Source organism: Acomys minous, assembly GCF_964271855.1.
Source record: "Acomys minous genome assembly, chromosome: 2".
Classification (NCBI taxonomy): domain Eukaryota; kingdom Metazoa; phylum Chordata; class Mammalia; order Rodentia; family Muridae; genus Acomys; species Acomys minous.
In genome coordinates, this window is record NC_140484.1 from 76,999,174 (window position 1) to 77,024,740 (window position 25,567).

A 25,567-nucleotide genomic window follows, 5' to 3' on the forward strand; every position below is an offset into this window, starting at 1 on the left:
GGTGTCCCGACACTGGAGAAGCTGAAGCAGGAGATTGCTGGTTGAGGTCAGTCTGACCTGCACACATACCAAGTCCTGTCTCAAGTGAAACAGACAGCAGCCGCTTACAGCACTGTGGCATTAGGGATGAAGCTTGTAGGGTGCGCGGTGCCCGATCTTACGCATAGCCAAGCATATCAGAAGCCCTGGGGTAGCCAGACACTGAGCACACTGTTCTTGTGGCTTTGCTCCAGTTGTAGTGTGGAGCCTACCGCTTGCTCACTTGCTCTCCTTTTTGTGTGTGAAAGCAAGGCAGTGTAACCAACACCTGCAACCTTGCTATGTGGGAACCTGAGGCAGGAGGATCAAAATCTGTAGGCCAGCCTGGGCACAGCAGAAAGAAAGATAAAAGGAAGAACAGCAATAAGTAAATGAGGGAGGGACTGAGCAGCTGAGCACCTGACTTGCAGAGAACCAAATGGGCAGAGCCCTGCCGGAGCTGATAACACAGTTTGACCTGACTCGGATCACCTGCCACTCAGCCCTGCTGGACCTGGAGAAGCTCCCAGAATTCAATAGGTAAGTGGGAGAGCTGAGCACTGTGGTACACACCATAATTCCAGCATTTGGAAAGTTGAGACAGGAGAACTGTAAATTGTAGGCCAGCCTGGGTTACATAATGGCCTCAAACTTGCTATGTAGCCAATTGACAACCTTGAGTTCTTTTTTGTTTTGTTTCTATTTTTTGGTTGGTTTTGTTTTTGTTTTGTTTTGTGTTTTGGCTTTTCAAGACAGAATTTCTCTGTGTAGACTTCGCTGTTCTGGAACTCACTCTGTAGACCAGGCTGGCCTGGAACTCACAATGATCCACCTGCCTCTGCCTCCTGAGTGCTGGGATTAAAGGTGCACATCACCTGCCTCCCAAGGCTTAAATTACACGACTCTGCCAACACATTGACTCAACTGCAGTTGTTTTAGTATATGACTGTTAGCTCTGTAATTATGCTGTATGTTGCCTCTATGAGGGCCAGGACGGAATTTAACTGACTAGCAGATTCACACAGTAAGCGGTGAGGCATCTCTTGCATAGGGCCTGCAAGACTGGATGCGATCTAGCACCTCAGATGCAACACAGCTACATGTCTTATTTCCTATTAGGAGGAAATGGAGTCTGGTTAGAGAGATACTTTGTGATGCCCCCCAAAAAACCAGAGGTTGGCAAAAAAAAAAGGAAGATTGGGGCAGGAGGGGGTTATGCTTAAGGAAGAAAGTGTTTTAGGGCTCTAGCCAAGCTGAATTACCCTCAGATGCTTCTGTCACCCCACCTCCATGCTTACGACAGACACAAAGTAAATATATAAGTAGTGTATCAGTGACCCAGCAGCAGCGATACTGGTAGTGTGTGAACATGACAGTAGTGACTAAGTTTAACTTAGCTTGACTGTGTCCCAGGCTTGGACTTGTGGTGTCCAATTAAGCATGACCAGGAAGGTCTCCAGGTTTTTTGGTTTTTGTTTTGTTTTGTTTTGTTTTGTTCTGTTTTTTGTTGTTTTTCCTTCTGGCCTTGCTGCTAAGGAGATTCTACAGTTTCTGTACTATATCCATGTGTTTTCTCTAATACTCTCTTTTTTTAAAAGATCTATTTGTTATTTGTACACTATTCTGCCCACATGTGTGCATTCCCACTACAAGAGGGCATCAGATCTCATTACAGATGTTTGTGAGCTGCCATGTGGTTGCTGGGAATTGAACTTGGCACCTTTGGAACAGCAGATGGTGCTCTTAACCTTTGAGCTGTCTCTCCAGCCCTTCTGTAATACTCTTAAGAATTATTTTTCCAGCCAAATTACACATGTTTATTGTACCAGCTCACAGAACTCAGAATGGTCCCTGGTTCAGCATCTGTGTTTCTGTCTGTCTGTCTCTTTCTCCTTCTCTCTCCCCTCTTCCCCTCCCCCTCTCCCTCTTCCAGTCCTATCAGGAAGAGGCAAAGGACAGCCTGGGAACTGAAGATGAGAGGGTTTGGTATGAAGGTTGGACTCTTAGAGGCTTTACTGTTCAGAAGGAGAAAATCAGAGTTAGGGTTCCAGAAAAGAGATACATTTGAACTGACAAGAAAGCCCCAGCTTTGAAACTGAGTACTTCATTGAAGTAGCCCCTGCTCCAAATCCTAGGAATACATTTTTGGACCTTTCCTTTCCTATCAGTACTTCAGGTGAGGCTAGAACGCACATTCCTAGATTCTTCTGTGTAAACTCAGGAGCCTCTAGAGGTGATAGGGTTGGGAGGGAGAGTCTGGCAGGACACCAAGGAGGAGGGACTGCAGCACTATGGAGTCTGAGCCAGCAACTTAGATCCAGCCTGCTCCAGCCAGTTAAAGCTGTGGTCAGGCCTGTGCACCAGAGCTGCTCACTCCACTGGGACAGCAAGAATGTTCCTTATGTTATCTACTTTAAAATAGCCTCTTGGCTGGGTGTAGCTCAGTTTTAGAATTCTTGCTTAATATGCATGTGGCCCTGGGTTTGTTCCCTGCCACCTGCAAAGTAACAGAAAAAAGTCAGCTACTTTTTTTTTTTTTTTTTTTTGGTTTTTAGAGACAGAGTTTCTTTGTGTAGCCTTGGCTGTCCTAGACTCACTTTGTAAACCAGGCTGGCCTTGAACTCACAGTGATCCGTCTGCCTCTGCTTCCCTACTGCTGGGATTAAAGGTGAGCACTACCATGCCTAGCTACTATTTTTAAAACACTGAAAATGCCTGGTATGGTGTTTTATACCTTTAATCCTAGCACTTGGAGTGCAGAGGCAGGTGGGTCTCTAATTTTGTGTGTTTTAGGCCACCTAGGAATATTTAGGGAGACCTTGTCTCAAATAAATAATTAATTAATTAAAAATAAAAACACTGAAAACAAATCATGTCTGCCTAGACACTGGCTGGCTGTGACCTTGATCAAGTCTTGTTCCTTTTATACAAAGAAAATTATCTGTTTACCTATGGGCTTTATAGATGTGACAGTCTTCAAATCCTTCCTGCTGCCCTGAGGGGAGAGGTGTAGCCCAGTCCTGAGGTGTCAGTACTGTGCATCCCCTTTCTTCGCCCTCAGGCTACACCTCCGACAGCTGGTCAGCAGTGGGACCCGGAGGCCCCAGTTGGTGGAGAAGTTGCAGGCCCTGGTGAAGGAGGCATTTGGGAGCCAGCTGCAGGACAGGGATGTTCTGGACCCGGCATATGTGGAGAGGATTATCCTGCTGCGACAGGTGTGGTCTTAGGGCCTCCTTACCCCGTCAGTGTTTGCCAAGCTCTCCCAGTGCATGTGGTGACTGCCTCTCTCCCCAGGGCCACGTCAGCCGCCTGCAGGATCTGGTCTCCCCAGCGTACTCCTACTTATGGACTCGCCCTACTGTGCATCAAGCACAGCTGGGCACCGACTCAGAAAAGGTGGATGTGATTGCCAAGCGTTTGCTGGGGTAAGTGTTCACACACTTGGTTAAGGGTCCGACACACCCTTTCCACTCTTTGCCCTGGCTTCTCGCCACCAGACCTTGGCTCCTTAGTCCCTGTCACAAAACTATGACAAGCTAAAAAAAAATGCACTCTTGCTGGCTCCCATCTCTGAGCTTCCTTTTTCTCAGCTGTGTATAAGGAAGAGAGAGCCTGGTATACTGTAACAGTAAAAGATTTTTGTTTAATTACATTTTTAAATTGTTTTAAAGATTTATTTATTGTGTTTATTGTATTTTCCAAAGAGAGATACAATAAATATAATTTTTAAAAAAATTATTATAATTTATTCAGATTACATCTTGATTGTTTTTTGTTTGTTTGTTTTAATAAATAGGCTTGATTTTTTTTTTGTTTTTTGTTTGTTTGGGGTTTTTTGTTTGTTTGTTTTTTTGAGACAGGGTTTCTCTGTGTAGCCTTGCCTGTCCTGGACTCCTTTGTAGACCAGGCTGGCCTTGAACTCACACGATCCACCTGCCTCTGTCTCCCGAGTGCTGGGGTTAAAGGCGTGCACCACTACCGCTCGGCTAATAGGCTTGATTTTTAAAAAATAATTTTTTATTATGTATATAGTGTTCTGCCTTCATGTATACCTGTAGGTCAGAAGAGGGCATCAAATCACGTTACAGATGGTTGTGAGCCACTCTGTGGTTGCTGGAAATTGAACTCGGGACCTTCGGAAGAACAGGTGACTCTTTAAACCACTGAGCCATCTCTCAGCCCAATTTTTTAAAATATTTTAAATTATGTGTATGAGTGTTCTGCCCTCATGCATGCCTGTGTACTATTTGTGAGTCTATTATATTATTAATATGCCAAAACTATTTCAGCCTTAGCTTTAAACCTGGATAATGGAAGCAGGGAAATTATGCCTTGGTGCAGTCTTCCATCAGCCTAGTTCTTCTCATAAATGTAATTCTTATTTTCTACTTTTTGCCGAAAAGTTATATTATAGTGATAATGCTTAGGTGTTTTTAGATCTATTTTTCCACTTTTCTTTTTAAGAGATAAATTCTGAGTCAGGTGGCAGTGGTGTACACCTTCAATCCCAGCACTCAGGAAGCAGAAGGCGGAGGATCTCTGTGAGGCCAGCCTGGTCTACAGAGTGAGTTACAAGACAGCTAGGGCCACGCAGAGAGACCCTGCCTTGAAAAACAAAACAACAACAACAACAAAAGAGAAGTAGGTTCTGTATGCTGCTCAGGCTAGTCCCAATCTGAGCTCAAGTTAGCTTGGTCCTTCATCTTTCAAGCAGCTGAGACTGGAGGCATGGACTAACATGCCCCGCAGTATAACTAGATTTGTCCAATGCTTGGAAGTCTCCTCATTCCTTTCTACGGCTAGCTTTACTGTTAGATCACTTCAAATAGAATTTGTTTGTTTGTTTTTGTTTTTTGAGACAGGATTCTCTGTGTAGGCCTGGCTGTCCTGGACTCATTTTGTAAACCAGTCTGGTCTCGAACTCACAGTGACCCACTTACCTCTGCCTCCCGAGTGCTGGGAATAAAGGTGTGCACCACCACACCCATCTATTTATGGACATTAGGGTTGCTTCCGTATTTTGCTTTTGGAAATAACTGTGCAGTAAATAACTGTGCATGGATATTTTACTGAGCATATTTGCAAGTCCATTCCCCAGTCAGTACCTAAGAATTAATATTGTCAGTAACTTGGGACATTCCATAGTAGGGTCTTTAATTTGTTTGTTTGTTTGTTGTTTGAGACAGGATCTCAGTATTTATCATTGGCTGGTCTGGAACTCACTGTATACATCAGACTTGCCTCAAACTCACAGGCGCTTTCCTACTTCTGCCATCCAATTGCAGGGATTAAAGGTGTGCTACAACATCCAGTTTTTGTTTTTTGTTTTTTTGTTTGTTTGGTTGGTTGGTTGGTTGGTTTTTGGTTTTTTTGTTTGTTTGTTTTTTGTTTTTGGGGGGTTTTTTTTGTTGTTTTTTTTTTAGGCTAAAGATAAATTGAGCCACCTGGTGTTCTCTGAAAGAGCAATATATGCTCTTAACTGCTGAACCATCTCATCTCTCCAGCTATTAATGCCAATTCACCAAGACTTAACTTCTCATCCCTATCTTGGGGTTAGATTTCAGAGGCTGAGACTCCCACTTAAGTCAGGAATGCTGACACCCAAAAGCCTAGGAGCCACCAGACCACTACAAGTCCCTTTTATGCCATTGCCAGGCTCTTAGCCAGCTCTTACATGTCCTGGGCTGCCATTAGCAGCCAATCCTTCTGTTCCTTGGAAGCCTCCTTCCCCAAATGCAGTGACATTGAGGAATGTCCATCTTTTTCCTATATTGCATTTTTTTATACTTCATCTCCTTGATTTTATAAACAGCAGTGATCCTGTTTCCTGTTAATGATTGACTTTGTCCAGTAGGGCTGCTATAATAAAAAAATACCACAAACGTCTATGAACAGCAAATTTGAAGCTGGGAGTCCACGGACAAGTGCTAGCTGAGTTAGTGGCAGGCAGTGACTGACTCCTGGGCTTTATTCTCCTTGTTTTCCACATGCTCAGCTGCTGAAGCTGGGCACACTTAGAGGCTGTTTCTTCAAATCACTTATAAGACCATTTCCTGAGCCACTGTACTTTCTACTGAGCTGCCACCCAGGGCACAATCAGGACCCTTCAGGAGCAGGAGTTCTGCTCATGCATCATTGAAGAGTGGTGGTTTGGGGGCCTTTGTTTGGGGTGTGTGTGTGTGTGTGTGTGCGCGCGCGCGCCAGAAGAGGGCATTAACTCCTTGGAACTGAAGTTACAGGTGGTTGTAAGCTACCTACTATAGGTGCCGAGAACAGAATTTGGTTTCTTCTAGAAGCAGTAAGTGATCATAACTGCTAAGCCATCGCTCTAGCTCCTGGGGTATACAATCTTAAGGGACCTGGAAGCTGCAGTGGAGTGTGCTCTCCCACCACCTCAGTCAGAGCTGGGGTGACTGGTTTACAAACCTAACTTTCACTAGTTGGGGACCACTCAAAACTCAAATGTGCTTTTGGGAAAGGGTTTTAGCTTGGCTTCCAGGAATATGAGGGTGGTTGCTGCATGGTGGGGTTTAGATTCTTTGTATGTGTTCCCCGCCCCAACCAGGGTTTCTCTGTGTAGCCCTGGCTGTTGTAAAACTTGCTTTGTAGGCCTCGAACTAACAGAGATCCTCCGACCTCTGCTTCTTGAGTTCTGAGATTAAAAGCATGCCACCACTGTCTATAGGCCAAGCAACTCTGCTAGCATATTGATAGTGGGGCTGCTCCTGAAGTGGGTGTTTTCCTGACGTTTTCTTTCTGTTCCTCTGTGCTACATCCCCTTGGCAAATCTTGAGGCTGTTTCAAGTAATTCCTCAGAAGTTATCCATTCTTACATCCTGTACCCAACTCATTCCTAAGTTTTCATTTTGGGTTCTGCAGTGTCTGTGAGCTGCTGGTGTAGTAAATACTAGCCAAAATTAAGCCTTTATTAAAACATAGTATCTAGGGGCTGGAGAGATGGCTCAGAGGTTAAGAGCACTGTCTGCTCTTCCAGAGGTCCTGAGTTCAATTCCCAGCAACCACATGGTGGCTCACAACCATCTATAATGTGATCCGGTGCCCTCTTCTAGTACACAGGCATGCAGGCAGAGCACTGTATACTTAATAAATAAATAAATCTTTTAAAAAAAAACATAGTATCCAATATTTCTGGGTGTTTACCGTGAGTTCAGGCCTTTACTTGGTGCTGGTCATATTTTAGCTCTCCGTCACCTCCCTGTACAGTACAGGTGCTATTATTGTCCCTACTTATTAGATAAGAAGTAGAGGCATAGTGACTACATGGCAGTTAGTAAATTCTCTTATTTTACTTCTTTTTTTTTTTTTTTTGTCTTTTGAGACAGGGTTTCTCTGTGTAGCCTTGGCTGTCCTGGACTCGCTTTGTAGACCAGGCTGGCCTCGAACTCACAGCGATCCACCTGTCTCTGCCTCCCGAGTCCTGGGATTAAAGGTGTGCACCACCACGCCCGGCTCCTATTTTACTTCTTTTTGTTTTTGACATTTATTTACTTTCCGTGCACAAGAAAGGCACATGCCTTGGCACATGAGTGAAAATTGGGGGACAGCTTGGGATTGAGCTCATTTATCAGGCTCAGTGGCAGGCTTTCTTACCCACTGAGCCACCTTGCTGGCCTCCTGGTATCCTCTTAGTTACCTATATCTTACTTCTTGTCTGGGCTACATATGTATGTGGTCCAGTCATTGTTTGCCTGTAGTGCATTGGTGTAGTAAATTTCTCTACACTCAGTAAACTGTGTGCTATACCATCCTCTCCCACCCAGGGTGCACCCTGACCCTCCCCACCTCCCTGCTAATTGGTTTCTCTGTGTACCCATGGCTGCCCTGGAACTCACACTGTATATCACCCCTGGCTCAGACCGGCTTTCTTTTAGGCTTTTAGAAAGATCTGGTTTGAGCCTAACTCAAGATATGGTGAACAGAGAACTGAGGACGCTGTCAGAAGGCCTGGAAGGTATCAAGCATAGCGGCGTCATGAAGCTCCTCCGAATGGCCCTCAGTGGACAGCTGGTGAGATGGGACATGAGCCTACAGCCCCTCATTGACCCTTCCAGCCAGTGCTCACAGTCTGGCGCCAAGGCCAGTCCAGGAACTAATAATAATCTGATGAAACACGCGCACTCCCCTCACTCACCACTGAGCATCTTCTGTGATAGTTACAGTGGAGATGGCGTGAACCAAGCACATGTGATCCCTGCCTTCCTGGAGATCATTGAGAATGATAGATAGATTACCTACCAGTTTGCCAAAGGCAGAAAAATGGGCTCATAAAAGCCAGCTGTGTGGAGAAAAACTTGAGACCATAGGGCTGGGTTGTAGCTTAATGCTGAAGCATTTGCCTGGCATTCATAAAGCTCTACGGTTGATCCCCAGTGCTGCAAAAATAAAACAAAAATGACTAGACAAAAGAAAATACAATAAGGACAGGGTTGCTCCTGGGGCTGTTGCTGTGGGTTGGGGCTAGCCTGGGCTATCTTCTACAGATGGAGATTGGGCGTGAATTCCTTCTGCACGACAAGGCAAATGACAGTGTTTTTTCTCCTTTCTTAGCAAGGGCCCCCTGTGGCTGAGATGATTGTGTCCTTGGGCCCAAAGGAAGTTCGGGAACGAATCCAGAAGGTGCTTTCTAGCTAGGGAGAAGATACATAGGACCGTGGAGGTGGCCTTGAGAGCATGTGCACATGGAAACTAAATTCTGAGGCGAGCAGAAGGCCTGTGGCCCATTAGGACTCTTTCAGAATGAACAGTGGTAGGAACAGACTGACTACTCTCATCAGCTGGACTCGGGAGCCCAGCCTGTTTCCCTCGCTGATTCTGGGGAGGATGGACTTGAACATGTCTTGATTCTTCTCTATTTTTTTAAAGATTTTTTTTTCCCTAATGTGTATGGGTGGTTTGCCTCCATGTATGCCTGTGTATCACAGGCATGCATGCGGTGCCTGCAAGAAGAGAGCATGGGATCCCCTGATACTAGAGTTACAGATGGTTGTGAACTACCATTTGGGTACTGGGAATTAAACCCACATCTCCTGGCAAAGCAGCCAGTGTTTAATTGCTGAGCCATCTCCCGAGCCCCTTGTGTTGGTTTTCATGCCACATTCTACAGCAGGTGTTAGGAGCTAGTTTACAGAAAAAAAAAAATCAACATTCCAAAAGAGTTCAGAGGGCTGAAGTCTTGGTTCATTGGCTGCATAACAAAATACCACAGAATATGGTGACTTAAACCAAAAACCATCAATTTGTGTAATCTCCTATGTCCAAGGTGTCATAGGGTCAGTTTCTTGCAGTGTCCTCCCAAGATCTTTCCTTTGTGCATGTTTGTCCCTTGTTCCTTTCCATGTGTCGCAGTCTTTCTCAAGGACACCAGTCTAGATGCTGCTCACCCTAACAGCCTCATGACATCAATACTGCCACTTTAAAGGTCTGACATCCCAATGCAGCTCACACTGTATGACACTGGGGCGTAGGGCTTGCCATTTGGAATAGTAGGCAGGGCACAGTTTAGCCTGGACTCGTGGGTCCCAATCTCAGGCCCCATAATGGACACAAGCAGGGCTGGGCTAGACAGCAGATTGTCCTCTTCCAGCAAGTGAGCACTTGGGTTTGGTGTTGCTCTTTGTCCTTGGACTTTAGGGTAGCCTGTGTCTCCTTTCCTGGATGTCATCTGTTCTCTTCCAGTTCCTAAGACAGGACACTTAGACTAGAGATCTTCATCCTCCTTATATCTGGTGTTTTTCATCATATCTACCCTTACTTCCACCACTGCTTGTAAATCATTGTGTTCAGATTCCTGAAATCAGGTTTCCTTTCTTGAACTCTGAACTTGGAATAGTGTAGGAGGATGCTGACCAGTACATGGCCCCAGCAGGGCTTGTTGGCCTCCTCAAGGGAAGCAGGCTCTGCATCAGCACTCACTCTGCTGAGGAGAGCAACCATACAACCCACGAGCTGTTGAGGAAGTGACAGAGGCTTTCGTAAAGGACCTTTCGGCTTCCATTCTGGTTCTTTTAAATCCTCACCTCTGGAAAAGCCAACTTCCAAGTCATGGTGAAGCTCAAGCCCTTGTGTCCTAGAGGGGTCCACATGACATCAGAGCCTCCTGTCATCAGCCATGCAAGCGAACCATATTGGAAGCTGGACTTTGAGCCCCAGCCAGGCGCCTCCTGAGACACCCAGAGCCACAACACTCAGAGAACTTCTGGAACTTCATTCAGACCCAGGGCAGCAAGACAGTAAATGTTTGTTGAAAGTCATTGCTTTGGGGTAATTTTTACCTAGTGGTAGATAACTGCTATTCTCTCCTTGCCCAGGTGAGTATGGGAAAGGATTAAAGAGCTTTTGACCCTTGCATAGGGGGACAAAGTTCCTTGTTTGCAAGAAAATGAAGCCAAACTTTGGTGGAGACAAAAACAAAACAAAACAAACAAACAAAAAAAAAAAACCAGCAAATCTGGAAAAACCACAGACCAGAACCAGGTCTTAGAGAAAATGGTGTGCTGGTTAGTATCTGTTTACTTGACATAAACTTAGATATATCTGACAAAGAGTCATCTTTTTTGAGACAAAAGTCTCTAGTCTTGGCTGGTACTTGATATGTATTCTGCGCTGGCCTCACACTCCCAAAGTCTACCCTCCTTTGCCTCCGTAGTACTGGGATCAAAGATGTGCACCACCGTGTCTAGCTGGGGAAGAGGGCATCTTAGTTGAAGAAAAGCCTTCATAAAATTGGTCTGTGGGGCATGTCCTTTGAGTAATGGTTGATGGCGCCCCTCACACTGTGGGCAGTACCATCTGTGGGCAGGTGGTCCTAGATAGAGTAAGAAAACATGCCTCCATCTTATTAAGTCTTACCCTAGGAGAGAAATGGTATTACTACTATTTTTTTTCTATGTTATTGATGGAGAAACTGAGGCTGTGAAAAGCTAAGTAACACTTTTGGGATACAATAAGAAACAAAGTCTTGTCCGGATGTGGTGGTGCACACCTGTACTCCCCGCACTTGGGAGGCAGAGGCAGGTGGATGGCTGTCAGTTCAAGTTCAGCCTGATCTACAAAGTGAGTCTAGGGCAGCCACTTTTTTTTTTTTCTGTTTTTCAAGACAGGGTTTCTCTGTAGCCTTGGCTGTCCTGGAACTCACTCTGTGGACCAAATCAGCCTGGAACTCACAGAGATCCACCTGTCTTTGCATTCCTGAGTTCAGGGATTAAAGGTGTATGCCATCACTGCCCAGCTGGGACACAGTTTTGTTTAAATTCAGGCTTATGACAGTTTTAAGAGTCCAAACTTCACTTTGTTTGATCCAGGTTCTCACTGTGTAACCCTGGCTAGCCTGGAACTAGTTTTGTAGATTAGACTGGCCTTGAGCTCATAGTGGTCTGTCTACCTCTTCCTCCTAAATACTGGAATTAAAGGCAGTGCCACCATTCCTGAACCAACTCTTTATTTATTTGTTTGTTTTTAATATTTGCATTGTATGAATGTTTTGCATTGCATGTATGTCTGTTTGCCCTGTGTATGCCAGATCCCCATGGAGGTCAGCAGAAGGTATCAGGTCCCGCAGAACTGGAACTGCAAGCGGCTCTGAGCTCCGTGTGGGTGCTGTGAATTGAACCTGGGTCCTCTGTAAGGGCAGCCAGTGTTCTGAGCCATCACTCCACCTCCCAACTCTTAATTAAGTGGCATTGGAGCTACTGCTCTTGAAAGATTAAAAATGTTATTTCCAGTGGGAAAGCACATGTGATCTTCACCTTCAAAAGGCTGAAGCAAGCTGAGTGTAGTGACACACGTCTCCAATCCCAGCAATCTAGAAGAAACAGGCAGGTGGCTCTCCTGAGTTTGAGGACTGCTTGTTCTATAGAACTATTTCAAGACATCTGGGGCTATACAGAGAAACCCTGTCTGGGGGTAGGGGTAGGGGTAGGCCTGAGGCAGAAGGAAGGCGAGCCCAAGGTAGTCCTAGCCCACAAAAGCCAACAAGGAGGAAGAAAGAAGGTAAGGGGATAGGGAGAACATAGAAACCCATAGGCTGCTGCTCAGGGAATATGAATGTTTTCCCAAGGTGATAGGAAGGCTGGCCAGTCAGCCTGGCGTGGTGTATTGGGCTTGTTAATCCCAGCCCTGTGGAGGGTCAGCAGGTCAGGGTCATCCTTCACCCTCAGTTCCTTATTGAGTTATCTGTTTTTAAATTATGTGTGTAGCAGTCAGAGTTCAACTCAGGAGTCATTTCTCACCTTCAACAGCGGTTCCAGGGATTGAATTCAGGTCATTAGACTTTTAACAGTATTTTTCCTTATTGCTCCAAGTTCTTTACTTTCTGTTTGTTTGTTTTGTTTTTTGAGACAGGGTTTCTCTGTGTAGCCTTGGCTGTCCTGGACTGTATTTATAGATCAGGCTGGCTTCGAACTCACAGTTATTGCCTGCCTCTGCCTCCCAAGAACTGAGCGGAGCCAAGTTCTTGCAATGAGCCATCTTGCCCATCTCCATAACAAATTTGGGACCAGCTTGAGCTTTATTAGACCCAGTCTCAAACAAAAAATGCTAGGTTGATTCTGACAAATGCTGTAACACTGAGCCTTGTGCCAAAGTCACAAAAGGGTGAGAGGGCAAAGCAGAACAGTGGCTGTCAGCCTGGGGTAGAGGAAGTGAAGCATTGTTCCCTGCTGGCTGTATTGCTTCTGTTTTAATAAATGTTAGATACAGTCCTCAGTCATCCTGATCATCAGCAGTGTTATCCTTAGAAGCAGCAATTGTGGTTTCTAGGAATAAAGCTGACTTGGGAACAATCCACCGGGAATCCATTGGAAACTCTAGGACTCAAAGACTCAAAGGACAGGACTTCCAACCTCTAGAATGAAGGGGATCTGCCTGAGATCCACGGGACCTGAGGCAGCAGCTTTTTGTTCCCAAGGTTCTGTATCCAAACTCCCAGGACAGCATCTTGTCAGCCTAGTCAGCTGTTGACCTCTCACCCTGTTGGCTGTGGTCAGTCAGGTAATGGCACCATCTGCAGGGCGCCCACTGTAATAGGAGATGAATGCTTCCTCTTGTAGGGATTCTCAAGTCAGCAAATTTAGAGACTGTGTAAGAAAAATATGTTTAGTAACTGAATTTGCAATTTCATTCATTCTGCCTTTATCTATTTAGCTTTTGTCTGAGAACTAGGCATGTCTAGGTTGTAGAGTGGTTGTTTCCTAGAAGGCACAGAACCCTGGGTTCGGTCCCCAGCACCACAAAAGCAAGATGCTTTCGTCATAGTATTTACATGTACAACTTACATTTACTGTTTTAAAATTTTGAGGTTGAGACACACAGGAACTTTGTTATTCTTGGCTGAATGTACAGTGCTTGGCATATTGCTTGATACACAGTAGTGAATCAAGTTAAATCTCATGAATAAAGTGTTTGAAACCATCTGTTAGACCAGTTTTGGGGTTTTTTTTGTTTCTGTTTTTTCCCCCCGAAGAAACCATCATGGCTTAACTCTGCTAGATCTCAGAAGTCTCCCAACATAACTTCTTCCTCTCAAGGGGAAGTTGCCCGTGATTTGTCCTGAATCTTTTTTTTTTTCCTTTGAAAATTAAAGTTAAATTTTTTTTTTACTTTTTTTCTCCTTTATTAATTTATTCTTGTTACATCTCAGTGGTTATCCCATCCCTTGTATCCTCCCATTCTTCCCTCCCTCCCATTTTCCCCTTATTCCCCTCCCCTATGACTGTTCCTGAGGGGGATTACCTCCCCCTCTATATGATCATAGGGTATCAAGTCTCTTCTTGGTAACCTGCTGTCCTTCCTCTGAGTGCCACCAGGTCTCCCCGTCCAGGGGACATGGTTAAAGGTGAGGCACCAGAGTATGTGAGAAAGTCATATCCCACTCTCCACTCTACTGTGGAGAGTGTTCTGTCCATTGTCTAGATCTGGGTAGGGGTTTAAGGTTTACCGCCTGTATTGTTCTTGGCTGGTGCCTTAGTTTGAGCGGGACCCCTGTGCCCAAATCTGCCTATCATAATGTTCTACTTGTAGGCTTCTAGGACCCTCTGGATCCTTGTACTTTGCCATTCTCCCATGATTCTCTCATCTAGAGTCCCACTAGAATGTCCTCCCCTCTGGTCCTGAATCTTGATACCTGGAAGGAAATGACTGAAAGACCACAGCGCAAGTACAGCCAGTTGGGATGGTTCAATCTGTAGTGAAAGGTGAGTTCTATCTCCTAACTTTAGGGCTCACTATCTCAGGGAAATGATATCTGGGCACTAGCTTTCAGATACACAAATCCGGGTTCAAACCTGCTGAGACAAGATTTCTTCTTCCCAGTTAGCTGAAAGTTCAGTTGTAAACTGCGTTGTGGGACTGTTGACACTGTGACATCAGCAAGGACTCAGAGCCATCCCACTGCGCCCCTACTCACAGGAAGCTGCCACTTCCTCTTCTTGTTGCTGGAGACAGTAGTTCCTGTGGCTCTGTCATGAACAGAAGCCACTTGCACAGGTGTCCTCCCCCACCTCAACTTTCCATTTTTGTGCCCATCACTGCTAGAGAAGAGAGAATTTCAGGACATCGGGCAGACTCAGAGATGGGTTGGGGTCTGCTTGGCTGGGCCTGCACCTGAAAACAAACAGCTGCTTTAGTAAAGACAAAGATTTGGGTGTTCTCGGGTAGGTGAGGAGCTTTGAGATGTTAAAAGCAGAGAAGTGACATGGTCATTTTTGTCTTGGGAAGGTTTTCCTTGGCAGCATGCTGAGAGAGATTAGAGAAAGGACAGACTAGAGGCAGAGCACCCTGGAGCCATGATTGGACATGGATGAGGTGGGTTCTTAGCATGACAAAACTGAGGTTGCTCAGCATGGCCTTGAGTTCTCAGAGAAACAGAATCAGGCGGACCTGTATCTAAAGAGAAACGTAGAAAGGTGGTAAGAGCTGAGCATGGTGGCACATGCCTTTAATCCCAGCACTCAGGAGGCATAGGCAGGAGGATTGCTGGGAGTTCGAGGCCAGCCTGGTCTACAAAGGGAGTCCAGAACAGCCAAAGCTACACAGAGAAACCCTGTCTCAGAAAACAAACAAAAACAAGAAAGTATAAGGTAGTAACTCATGTGATTACAGAAATTGAATCTTACCCTCTGCCACCCACAAGCTGGCGGGGTAGCTCCCAGCCCTGGGAATCAGAAGCACCCATGGCAGAGGACAACCAGTGTCCAGCTACCTGGAAGAATTCAAGTTCACGTTTTCTTTAAGGTCCTCAACAGACTGAGCCCACCCACACAGAGGACAGCCATCTGGCTTTCTTTGTCTCCAATTCTGCTTCTAATCCCTTCAAGAAACACCCTCACAGAGCAGAAACGTCTACCTAGCTACCACAGCTCAGTAAAATTAACATGAAATTAACGTCAAAGTGTTTGGTGATAGTTGTGCAATATATAAATAAACTGCACACTGAAACTGAAAACAATAACCCAGCCATCTTAGAGCCGGTCTGCTTTCCTGACCTCTCCAGGCCTGCAGTGCCCCAGCCTCTTTTTCTCTGGTCTTTGGCCACATGAGCCTTCCTTAGATTCTTGGGTATTCCTAACATCTTCCTTTCGTTGCTCATGCTCTTCACCCCCATCTTGTCTCCTCGTTCTTAACCTTCCCAACTTCACTCCAATGTCAACAGGAAGCCCCTGACTTTGAGGACCTCCTCCTTCATAAATCCTCACCTGGTTCTCTGCAGTACACAGTTGGAACTGCTTATGGAAATGACTACAAGTAATTACTTCTGCAGCCACTTGTAAGAGTCAGATGGTGAGGTCCACAAGTGCAGGAGGCTTATCTGCCTTGTTCAGCACTGTATCCCCGGTGCTGAGGATGGCACCTGTTCACACAGTAGGCGGTCAGTAAGCACCCACTCACAGAGCACATGATAAAGGTATGTGAACGAAGGCCCAGACACAGCTTGGGGATACTTGTCTAGCATGCAAGAAAGTATCTGTTGATCCCTGCCATGCCTAGGCTTGGCAGTGATGAGCCTTACTCACTAGGCCTTGGCACAAGCCTGGTAATGAAAAAAAAAAAAAGAGGCTGAACAAAGAAAGAGAGGGACTGGACAGATGTCCAGTAGTTAGGAGCAGTGGCTGCTCTTCCAGAGGATTCAGCTTCAATTCCCAGCACCCATATGGCAGCTCACAATCATCTGTAACTCTAGTTCCGGAGGATCCAGTGCCTTCTAGCCTCTAAACAGACAGACATGCAGGCAGGCAAAGCACCCAGACATATAAAAAGGAAAGAAAAAAAGCCCCAGATATATCATCTAATTAGGTGTCACGGGAGTAGCAGTCATTATGTTTAGTAAGAATATGGTTTGCAGCCCAGGAGCTTCATACCATTTGTGGTTACTATTTTTGTTAATATGTGTGATAAGAGCATGGCTGGCACGTTTTTAAATTTAGAAAGCAGAACAAATTAAGCATGTTATGATGATCTTGGGACTTCCAACTTGATCTCCAGATCTTGGCAAATTATTAGGGTGCCAGCCATTCATTTGTTTTTGGTTTTGTTTTTGGTTTTTTTGGTTTTTCAAGACAGGGTTTCTCTGTGTAGTCTTGGCTGTCCTAGACTCGCTTTGTAGTCCAGGCTGGCCTCGAACTCACAGCGATCCGCCTGCCTCTGCCTCCCGAGTGCTGGGATTAAAGGCGTGCGCCACCCATTCATTTGTTCTAAACCTGGAAAGTCAGCTCTACCCCCACCTCTGTTCTTCCATGCTAGCTTCTGTAGCATAGCCCTGACAAAGCAGCTCTTGTGTCTGGAGAACACCTCACTTCTTTTGGCTGTGTCTGGCTAATCTTGTCTTCACTCATTTATAGAACAGACATTGGGTGCCTGGTTCTGTTAAGCCTGAGGGTGTTGAGGTAAAATAAGACAGAACCTTACCTATGTGTGTGCCACCTACAAAGGTTTATGACCTTTATTTACTGTGCATTTCTGAGACAAGTCCTCTATGTGGCCCAGGGTGGCCTTGAACTCTCCCTTTTCCTACTTCCTTACAAGTGTTGAAATTATAGGCATGTGCTTGCCACCACATCCAAATGTTACCCTTAATGACTGATCATTAAAATTTTTTTTGGCTTGTTTTGAGACAGGGTCTCTCTCTGTAGTCCTGGCTATCTTAGCTGGCTATATAGACCAGGCTGGCCTCTAACTCATAGAGATCCTCCTGCCTCCACCTCTGTGTGCTGGTATTAAAGGCGTGGACCACCACACCCAGTGTTGAGCTTCTTTTTTTTTTTTAAGATTATTTATTTATTTATTATTTATTATGTATACAGTGCTCTGCCTGCATGTACACCTGCATGCCAGAAGAGGGCATCAGATCTCACTATTGATGGTTGTGAACCACTATGTGGTTGCTGGGAATTGAACACAGCCAGTGTTAAGCTTTTAAAAATGAAAAGGCCAGGGCTGGAGAGGTGGCCCAACAGTTACGCATCTTGCTGTTCTTACAGAGGACAGGTTTGTTTCTCAGTGCCAACATGGTGGCTCACCACTATTTGTAACTCCAGTTCTAAAGGATCTGATGACCTCAAAAATCTTAAGGACTTCTGTGTCTGCCCCAGCTCTGAATAATGACATGGAGACTTACACATAGTTACAATAGCTTTAGGCTTTGCCTTACTTTTGTTCCCAACTAGCTCTTATAACCTATGTTAATCCATTTATTTTAATCTATATTTTGCCACATGGTTCTTTACCTCTCCTCAGTTTCATACATACAACTTTATCCATGTCTGGTGGGCAAATCTTTCACCTCTTTCTTTCCCAGAGTTCCTATCTCTCCAGAAGTCCTGCCTGTTCTCTCCTGCCTTTGCTATAGGTCATTCGTCTTTTTATTCAACCAATCAGAAGGTGATGAAAAACAATGTTAAAAAACATTAAGACAGGTGACGCTCAATGTCCTCAGCTCTCTGCTGGTACAGAAATCAGTATTTGAATAATACAAGGATAATCTTTATACAGTGCACAAAAACATCACTCCACAGACCTCTTCTGACCAACTTGCTCATGCACAGACAAAGCAATAATACTAAAGATTAAAATGGACAGTGGGGGCACACGCCTTTAATCCTAGCACTTGGGAAGCAGAGGCAGAGGCAGGAGGATCTCTGTGAGTTTGAGGCTAGCCTAGTCTACAAAGCAAGTCCAGGACAGCCAGGGGTATTATACAAAGAAATCCTGTCTCAAAAAAACAAAACAAAACAAAACAAAACAAAAAACAAAAAAGAAAGAAAGACTGAGAGAGCAGGAGGAGAAAGAAGAAAGAGGTGGGGAGGGGAGGGAAGGGTGTGTAGTGGGACAACCCTGTCACCCCGGCAACTCAGCAGGGTCACTGTGAACACTGTCTCAGGGAGGTGGGGCTGGGGTGGGAACCAGTCTGATAAAACCTGCCTGTAATTCCAGGAAGCCAAGGAAGGAGGATTGCAAGTGTCTAGCTACTTAGCATAACCCTGCCTCACAAGACAAAGCAGAAATGAAAAGGTGCTTCAGGGCCTCTATATTTCCAACATCAGCTTGCCCTGTGGTTATTTTGAGACAGGGTCTTTCTTCTTCTTCTTCTTCTTCTTCTTCTTCTTCTTTTTTTTTCTCGAGACAGGGTCTCTCTGTCTTGGCTGTAGACCAGGTTGGCCTCGAACTCACAGTGATCCCCCTGCCTCTGCCTCCCAAGTGCTGGGATTAAAGGCGTGTGCCACCATGCCCAGCTGAGACAGGGTCTTTCTATGCAGCCCAGGCTGACCATGAAAGATTTTCCTGCCTCAACTTCCAGACTGCTGGGATAGCATGAATGCCACACACCTGGCTTCCCTATTGTTATTTTTCTCCATTATTATCACTAGTATTTGTATTGGAAATAAAATAGAGAGTCTCCCACATGCCAGGCAATGATTGTCAGCCACATCCAGTTCTGTTTCTCCTATTATTTACATCACAGTGTGGCATATTTGTCACAGTGAATGACAGTGCTGAGACAGGGTTTCTCTGTGTAGCCCTGGCTGTTCGGGACTCACTTTGTAGACCAGGCTGGCTGCCTGGCCTTGAACTCCCAGATATCACCTGCCTCTGCTTCTGCCTCCCAAGTGCTGGGATTAACGGCATATGCCACCATGCCCAGCTACATTTTTTTTATAATTTATTTTTATTTTATGTGCATGGGTGTTTTGCTTGCATGTATGTCTGCCTGAGGGTGTCAGATGTTGGAGTTATAGACAGTTGTAAGCTGGCATGTGTGTGATGGGAATTGAACCCCGGTCCTTTGGAAGAGCAGTCAGTGCTCTTAACCACTGAGCCATCTCTCCAGCCCCTTTTTTGTTTATTTTGTAAGAGTAAGACCCTGTCGCCTAGGCTGTTCAGGAACTCCCACTGCAGATGCCTCAGTGCTGGGATTGTAGACATGTGCGACCACATTCAACTCGCAGGTTTTTACTCAAAGCCGCCTCTGTTCCCAGATCCTGACCCCATGACACCACATAATATAGTGCCTCAGACTTTTCTCAACAGTCTTAGTCTCAGACTGCTCTTGTTTATATATTTTTTATTATTATTATTATTATTATTATTATTATTATTATTATTATTATTATTATTATTTTACAAACTACAGTTTTGAGAGATACCAGCCAGATGCTGGTATTACAAGTTTTTCTTACGATTGCTGTAGGGCTGTGGGTTCTGGGAAACCAGAGGTAAAGTACAGTTGTTTTTACCTCTGCAAGGGTGCACACAATCAACAGGACTGATCCTTGTTGGTGCCTGATAGTTTCCTGCACCCTAGTTCAATTGGTCGTGCTCTTTACCTTGGCATTCAAGTCTGCCTTTTGTCAAAGCTAATTTCAGGGTTTATAGTTGAGAGTCTATAACCTAACCATGATGTTCTCTCTTTAAAGGAGGATGCCAGATGTGTGGATATCAAACTCACAGCTTTGGAAAGTTACTCAGAATATCCAAGTACCATTGACAGTTATTTTAAGCTTCAGAGTCTACAAATGTCTGTATTAAGAGATATTCCTTAGTCCAAAACCCTCAGATTTCTCAAGGAGGAGATGACATAGATGGAGGAGGTTCTCTACAGCCTGGGATGCTTTGTGGTGTGCCTGGGATGCCTTGTGGCGTGTCTGGGTTGCTTTGTGGTGTGCCTGGGATGCTTTGTGGTGTGCCTGTGGTGCTTTGTGGTGTGCCTGGGATGCCTTGTGGGGTGCCTGTGGTGCCTTGTGGTGTGTCTGTGGTGCTTTGTGGTGTGCCTGTGGTGCCTTGTGGTGTGTCTTGGATGCCTTGTGGTGTGCCTGTGGTGCCTTGTGGTGTGCCTGGGATGCCTTGTGGTGTGCCTGTGGTGCCTTGAGGTGTGTCTGGGATGCCTTGTAGTGTGCCTGTGGTGCTTTGTGGTGTGTCTGTGGTGCTTTGAGAGTGGACTTAGTTTCTCTGTAGATAGAGAGCCCCAAGGCCAATTGGTGCACTCTTACCTTGAAGCCTGCAGGGAGTACACAGGCTTTAGCTGTGATGCTTATGGGTGTTTTCTGAGAAATTCCAAAAGCTGCCAGGTGTGGTGGCACACGCCTTTAGTCCTAGCAATCAAGAGGCACAGTTGGAAGGATCTCTGAGCTTGAGGCCAGCTTGATCTACAGAATAAGTGCCAGGGCTGTACACATAGGCCCTGTCTAAAAAGAAAAAAGTCAAAATCTTATTTAATGAAGTTATCTTTTTAAAAAAAGAATTATTTATTTATTATTATATATACAGTGCTCTACCTGAATGTCCACCTAAGGACATCAGATCTCATTATAGATGGTTGTGAGCCACCATGTGATTGCTGAGAATTGACCTCAGAACCTCTGGAAGAGCAGTCAGTGCTCTTAACCTCTGAGCCATCGCTCCAGCCCCAAATGAGGTTATCTTGCTTTACCAAAACAACCAATCTACTTTTAAATAGAATGATGCTTAGGAATATAGCTACGGCTGTCATGTGTGGTGACCTAGAGGTTTATTCATTGGCAGGAGTAAGAGGTTCTGTTGACAGGGTTAATTTTAGAAAACTTTATAAAATGAATCATTTAATCTTGGCAAGGGCAGAAACTCTCTGGGAGCATAGCTTTTTTTTTTCCTTTTTATAAATTCTTTGTGAATTTCACATCATCCACTCCAATCCCACTTATCTCCCAGTCCCTTTGTGCCTGCCTTCCATCGTTGCAACCTAACCCCCACCCCCAGAAAAATAAAAAAAATTCTTGTTGTGGAAGTTGTAGTATGTGACAGTATGTTATACAATATATATACCCTTTTGTCCAAACATCTTTACTTGCAAATGTTCATTACAATGAGTCTGGGTTGAGGCCTCTGGCTCCTGTTTCACTGTCAATACTGGATCCTCACTGTGGCTTCTCTTAGCTGTCCTGTTGTTGCCCTGTGTCATGGACATCCTGCAGCTTTGGGCCTGCAGGTCCAGCCCCTTCACACTGCAGGTCCAGCCCCTTCACACTGCAGGTCCAGCCCCTTCACACTGCAGGTCCAGCCCCTCACACTGCAGGTCCAGCCCCTTCACACTGCAGGTCCAGCCCCTTCACACTGCAGGTCCAGCCCCTTCACACTGCAGGTCCAGCCCCTTCACACTGCAGGTCCAGCCCCTTCACACTGCAGGTCCAGCCCCTCATACTGCAGGTCTAGCCCCTCACACCGCAAGTCCAGCCCCTTCACACTGCAGGTCCAGCCCCCTCGCACTGCAGGTCCAGCCCCTTCACACTGCAGGTCCAGCCCCTCACACCGCAGGTCCAGCCCCTTCACACTGCAGGTCCAGCCCCTCACACCGCAGGTCCAGCCCCTCACACTGCAGGTCCAGCCCCTCACACTGCAGGTCCAGCCCCTTCGCACTGCAGGTCCAGCCCCTTCACACTGCAGGTCCAGCTCCTCACACTGCAGGTCCAGCCCCTCACACTGCAGGTCCAGCCCCTTCACACTGCAGGTCCAGCCCCTTCACACTGCAGGTCCAGCCCCTTCACACTGCAGGTCCAGCCCCTCACACTGCAGGTCCAGCCCCTTCACACTGCAGGTCCAGCCCCTTCACACTGCAGGTCCAGCTCCTCACACTGCAGGTCCAGCCCCTCACACTGCAGGTCCAGCCCCTTCACACTGCAGGTCCAGCCCCTTCACACTGCAGGTCCAGCCCCTTCACACTGCAGGTCCAGCCCCTTCACACTGCAGGTCCAGCCCCTTCACACTGCAGGTCCAGCCCCTTCACACTGCAGGTCCAGCCCCTTCACACTGCAGGTCCAGCCCCTTCACACTGCAGGTCCAGCCTCTTCACACTGCAGGTCCAGCCCCTTCACACTGCAGGTCCAGCCCCTTCACACTGCAGGTCCAGCCTCTTCACATGCTCCAGCAGTTCATAGATGGGGTAAATGTTGAGGAAGGCCAACTCAGGGCTTGGGTGGTAATCGAGCTACCCACACCACTGTGGAAGCTCTCCAGCACTGTCTTAGCTAACTCATCCAATGTCGCTGCCAGAAAGGGGCAGGGTCAGCTCTCCTGCTCTGCTCTCCTCCCCTAGGGGCCAGTTCACCAGTACCTAGGACAACAGAGCCAGCTCTATTGTGCTGCCCAGGTAAGGTACAAGGCCTAATCTTCTGAGTGCTGTAGCTGGTGAGGGGCTAGACCAGCTCTCCCTCTCTCATGACCTCTGGGCCAGCTCTCTAGCCTGCCATATGTGAGGAAGGATGAGAGGGGAATCTCTCGCTGGCCCATGCCATACCATGGCAGACAAGTAAACAGTGGGGCCAGATCTAGGAGCACACTTTTCTTTTGAAGAAGTACAGTTTAAAGCTAAATTGTCTCTTAAAATATAGGCACAACAAGTTGATGTTAACAAAAATATATATTGTCATGTTCTCAAATATTAGATATAATTTATGGTAATAGTCCCCATTTTAAAAATAATTAACCTTATCAAATTGTTTTTCTTAGATATTCTTTTTAGCTGGTATTGTTTATCTTTATAAACAAATATACAAAGTTTATCATATGTGGAAGCAAGACACTTCTGTTCAGATTCACTCCTTGGATAATGACTTTAATGACTTCTTTACAAAGTTTCTAGGTGCTTGTTCCTTATGCAGGAGTCTGATGTAAACAAACAGCTAATACAGTTACCTTACCTGTTTGGTTTTTATTTGCTTTGTTTTTTGAGACAGGGTTTCTTTGTGTAGCCTTGGTTGTCCCGGACTCGCTTTGCAGACCAGTATGGCCTAAAACTCACAGCGATCCACCTGCCTCTGCCTCCCTGAGTGCTGGACTGAAGCCTCCTTGGCATCGGTTAACTTCCTTGTCTCACCAGCTCAGTTCAACTTAACATCCTTCAGGCCCAGCTTGACTGCTGGAAAGCTACGGTACTCCAAAGCTAAAAAGGGGCTAGCTCTGAGTTCTGCTAAGGATAGCATCTGTGCCCTCCTCAAACAATGCTGCTTCCACACCAACAAAGTCTGACTGGTCTGAAATGGGACCAGACAAAAATTCCTTCTGGTTCCCTTCCACTTTGGCCCCTTCCTGGTACCACTTCATCCCTCCTTCTTATCTTCACTCTTATGTTTTCACGCTGTCTTTTAAATGTTTTACTTACAGCTGGGCATGGTGGTACATGCCTTTAATCTCAGCACTTGGGAGGCGGAGCTTAGTGCCATACATACAAGACAGCCAGGGCTACACAGAGAAATCCTATCTCAATTTTTTTTTTCCACTTATGGAACTTCACCCTATATCCAAACAGAATGTTCCTTGCAAGCTCTCCTAATAGGTTTCACTCTACAACAGCTCTATTTGTTCCTGATACATCTGCAAACAAAACAAAACACCCACAAACAAACAAAAAACAAAAACAAAACCGTTTAGATGCTGTGGTAAAACTCTGGCTAAAACAGACCTTCGTCCCTTTCATCCCAGGCTAAATACAATTCTTTATGTTAGTCCTCTGTTCCTTTCTTCAGGGCGTTGTAGCTCCCTTCTGTTTCTGCTAGCTCATTTCAGTGCATCAGTCCTGGCAATGGGACCAGTCTATGTCACCCTGAATCAACTCTATGGCCACTTTCTCCCTCTTCTGTGCCTCACAACCTTCCCAGGAAATCTCTCATGTTTACTCTAACCAAACCACCTGCTTAAAGCCTCCTAATAGTTATTTTCCAAGTCTCTACAGGAATACAGGATGGCAATCACCTGACCCATCACAGACGACCGAGCTAAGACTCTCCCCTTGCTACATGACCAGGGGACCCCTATTTTCAGTGGGCCCAGGGCTTCTTCCTCCCATAGAGACTCTCCTCAGCAGACAACAGCTGTAACATCCCTGCCCTATGTTTTTTATATCAGAGTTATGAATGATAGTTTTCTTCTGAAATACTATTCTTCCTAGCATCCCTTGCAGATTAAGGAAGTCATTTCTTCTCGTTTTTTGCCCCTATAGAAACGGCATCCCTCCCGGCATGGTGGTGCACACCTTAAATCCCAGCACTCGGGAGGCAGAGGCAGGAAGATCTCTGTGAGTTTGAGGCCAGCCTGATCTACAAAGTGAGTCCAGGACAGCCAAGACTACACAGAGAAACCCTGTCTCAAAACACACACACACACACACACACACACACACACACACACACACACACAGAAAGGAAGAAAGAAAGAAAGAAAGATGAGAGAAAGAAAGAAAGAAAGAAATAGCATCCCATTTTTCCATGTAGGCATTTTGGGTGTCACATGTGGGTGACAAAATGCTCTCTCTTTTTATTTATTTTTTAAAAGATTTATTTATGTTGTATACAGTGTTGTGCTTGTATGTGTGCCTACAGGCCAGACGAGGACATTAGATCACATTATAGATGGTTATGAGCCACCATGTGGTTGCTGCAAACTGAACTCAGGACCTCTGGAAGAACAACCAGTGCTCTTAACCTCTGAGGCATCTTTCTAGCCTCAAAATTCTGTCTTGCTGTGGATAAACATGGTCCCAGCTAGGGTCAGGCCAAGCCTCTGTCTCTGTCTCTGTCTCTATTTTTGTTTCTCTCCCCTTCTCCCTCTCCCTCCTCTCTCTCTGAGTTTTAAAATAATCTAACAATGCCCACCCTGCCCCCCTTAGCTGAGAAAACATTTGTCAGATTTCTCCACTGTAGAGTGACTGTCCGTTGTCCCCTTACCATATGTGCTGTATTCTTTTTTTTTTTTTTTTTTTTTTTGAGACAAGGTTTCTCTGTGTAGTCCTGGCTGTCCTGGACTCACTTTGTAGACCAGGCTGGCCTTGAACTCACAGCGATCCACCTGTCTTTGCCTCCCAAGTACTGAGATTAAAGGTGTGCACCACCAGGTCCGGTAGGCAGCTGCTGTTTGCCTTCTTGAGGGTGTAGTTGCAGAAATTACATGAATTATATGGAAGTCTCTGCATGACAAATATGTCACCTCCCTGCATGCATTCAACCCTTTAGATCAGTGTTGACTTGTGCATATTTATCTTATGCTGAGGTTCATAACCCAGCCGGGCATGGTG

At 45.8% G+C, this 25,567-nt stretch overlaps 1 protein-coding gene across 2 annotated transcripts in view; it reads left to right on the forward strand.

Moving 5' to 3' along the window:
* Nucleotides 1–13,446, forward strand: part of EARS2 (glutamyl-tRNA synthetase 2, mitochondrial) — a 31,368-nt gene extending 17,922 nt beyond the window's left edge. For both annotated transcript variants that reach the window (XM_084771915.1, XM_084771916.1), the window contains exons 5-9: nt 450–558; nt 3,080–3,233; nt 3,313–3,443; nt 7,911–8,046; nt 8,587–13,446. In XM_084771915.1, coding sequence (XP_084628041.1) covers nt 450–558; nt 3,080–3,233; nt 3,313–3,443; nt 7,911–8,046; nt 8,587–8,670 — 614 coding nt within the window. In that variant the 3' untranslated portion in view covers nt 8,671–13,446. The remainder of the gene's footprint in view (nt 1–449; nt 559–3,079; nt 3,234–3,312; nt 3,444–7,910; nt 8,047–8,586) is intronic.
* The last annotated feature ends 12,121 nt before the right edge of the window (nt 13,447–25,567 follow it).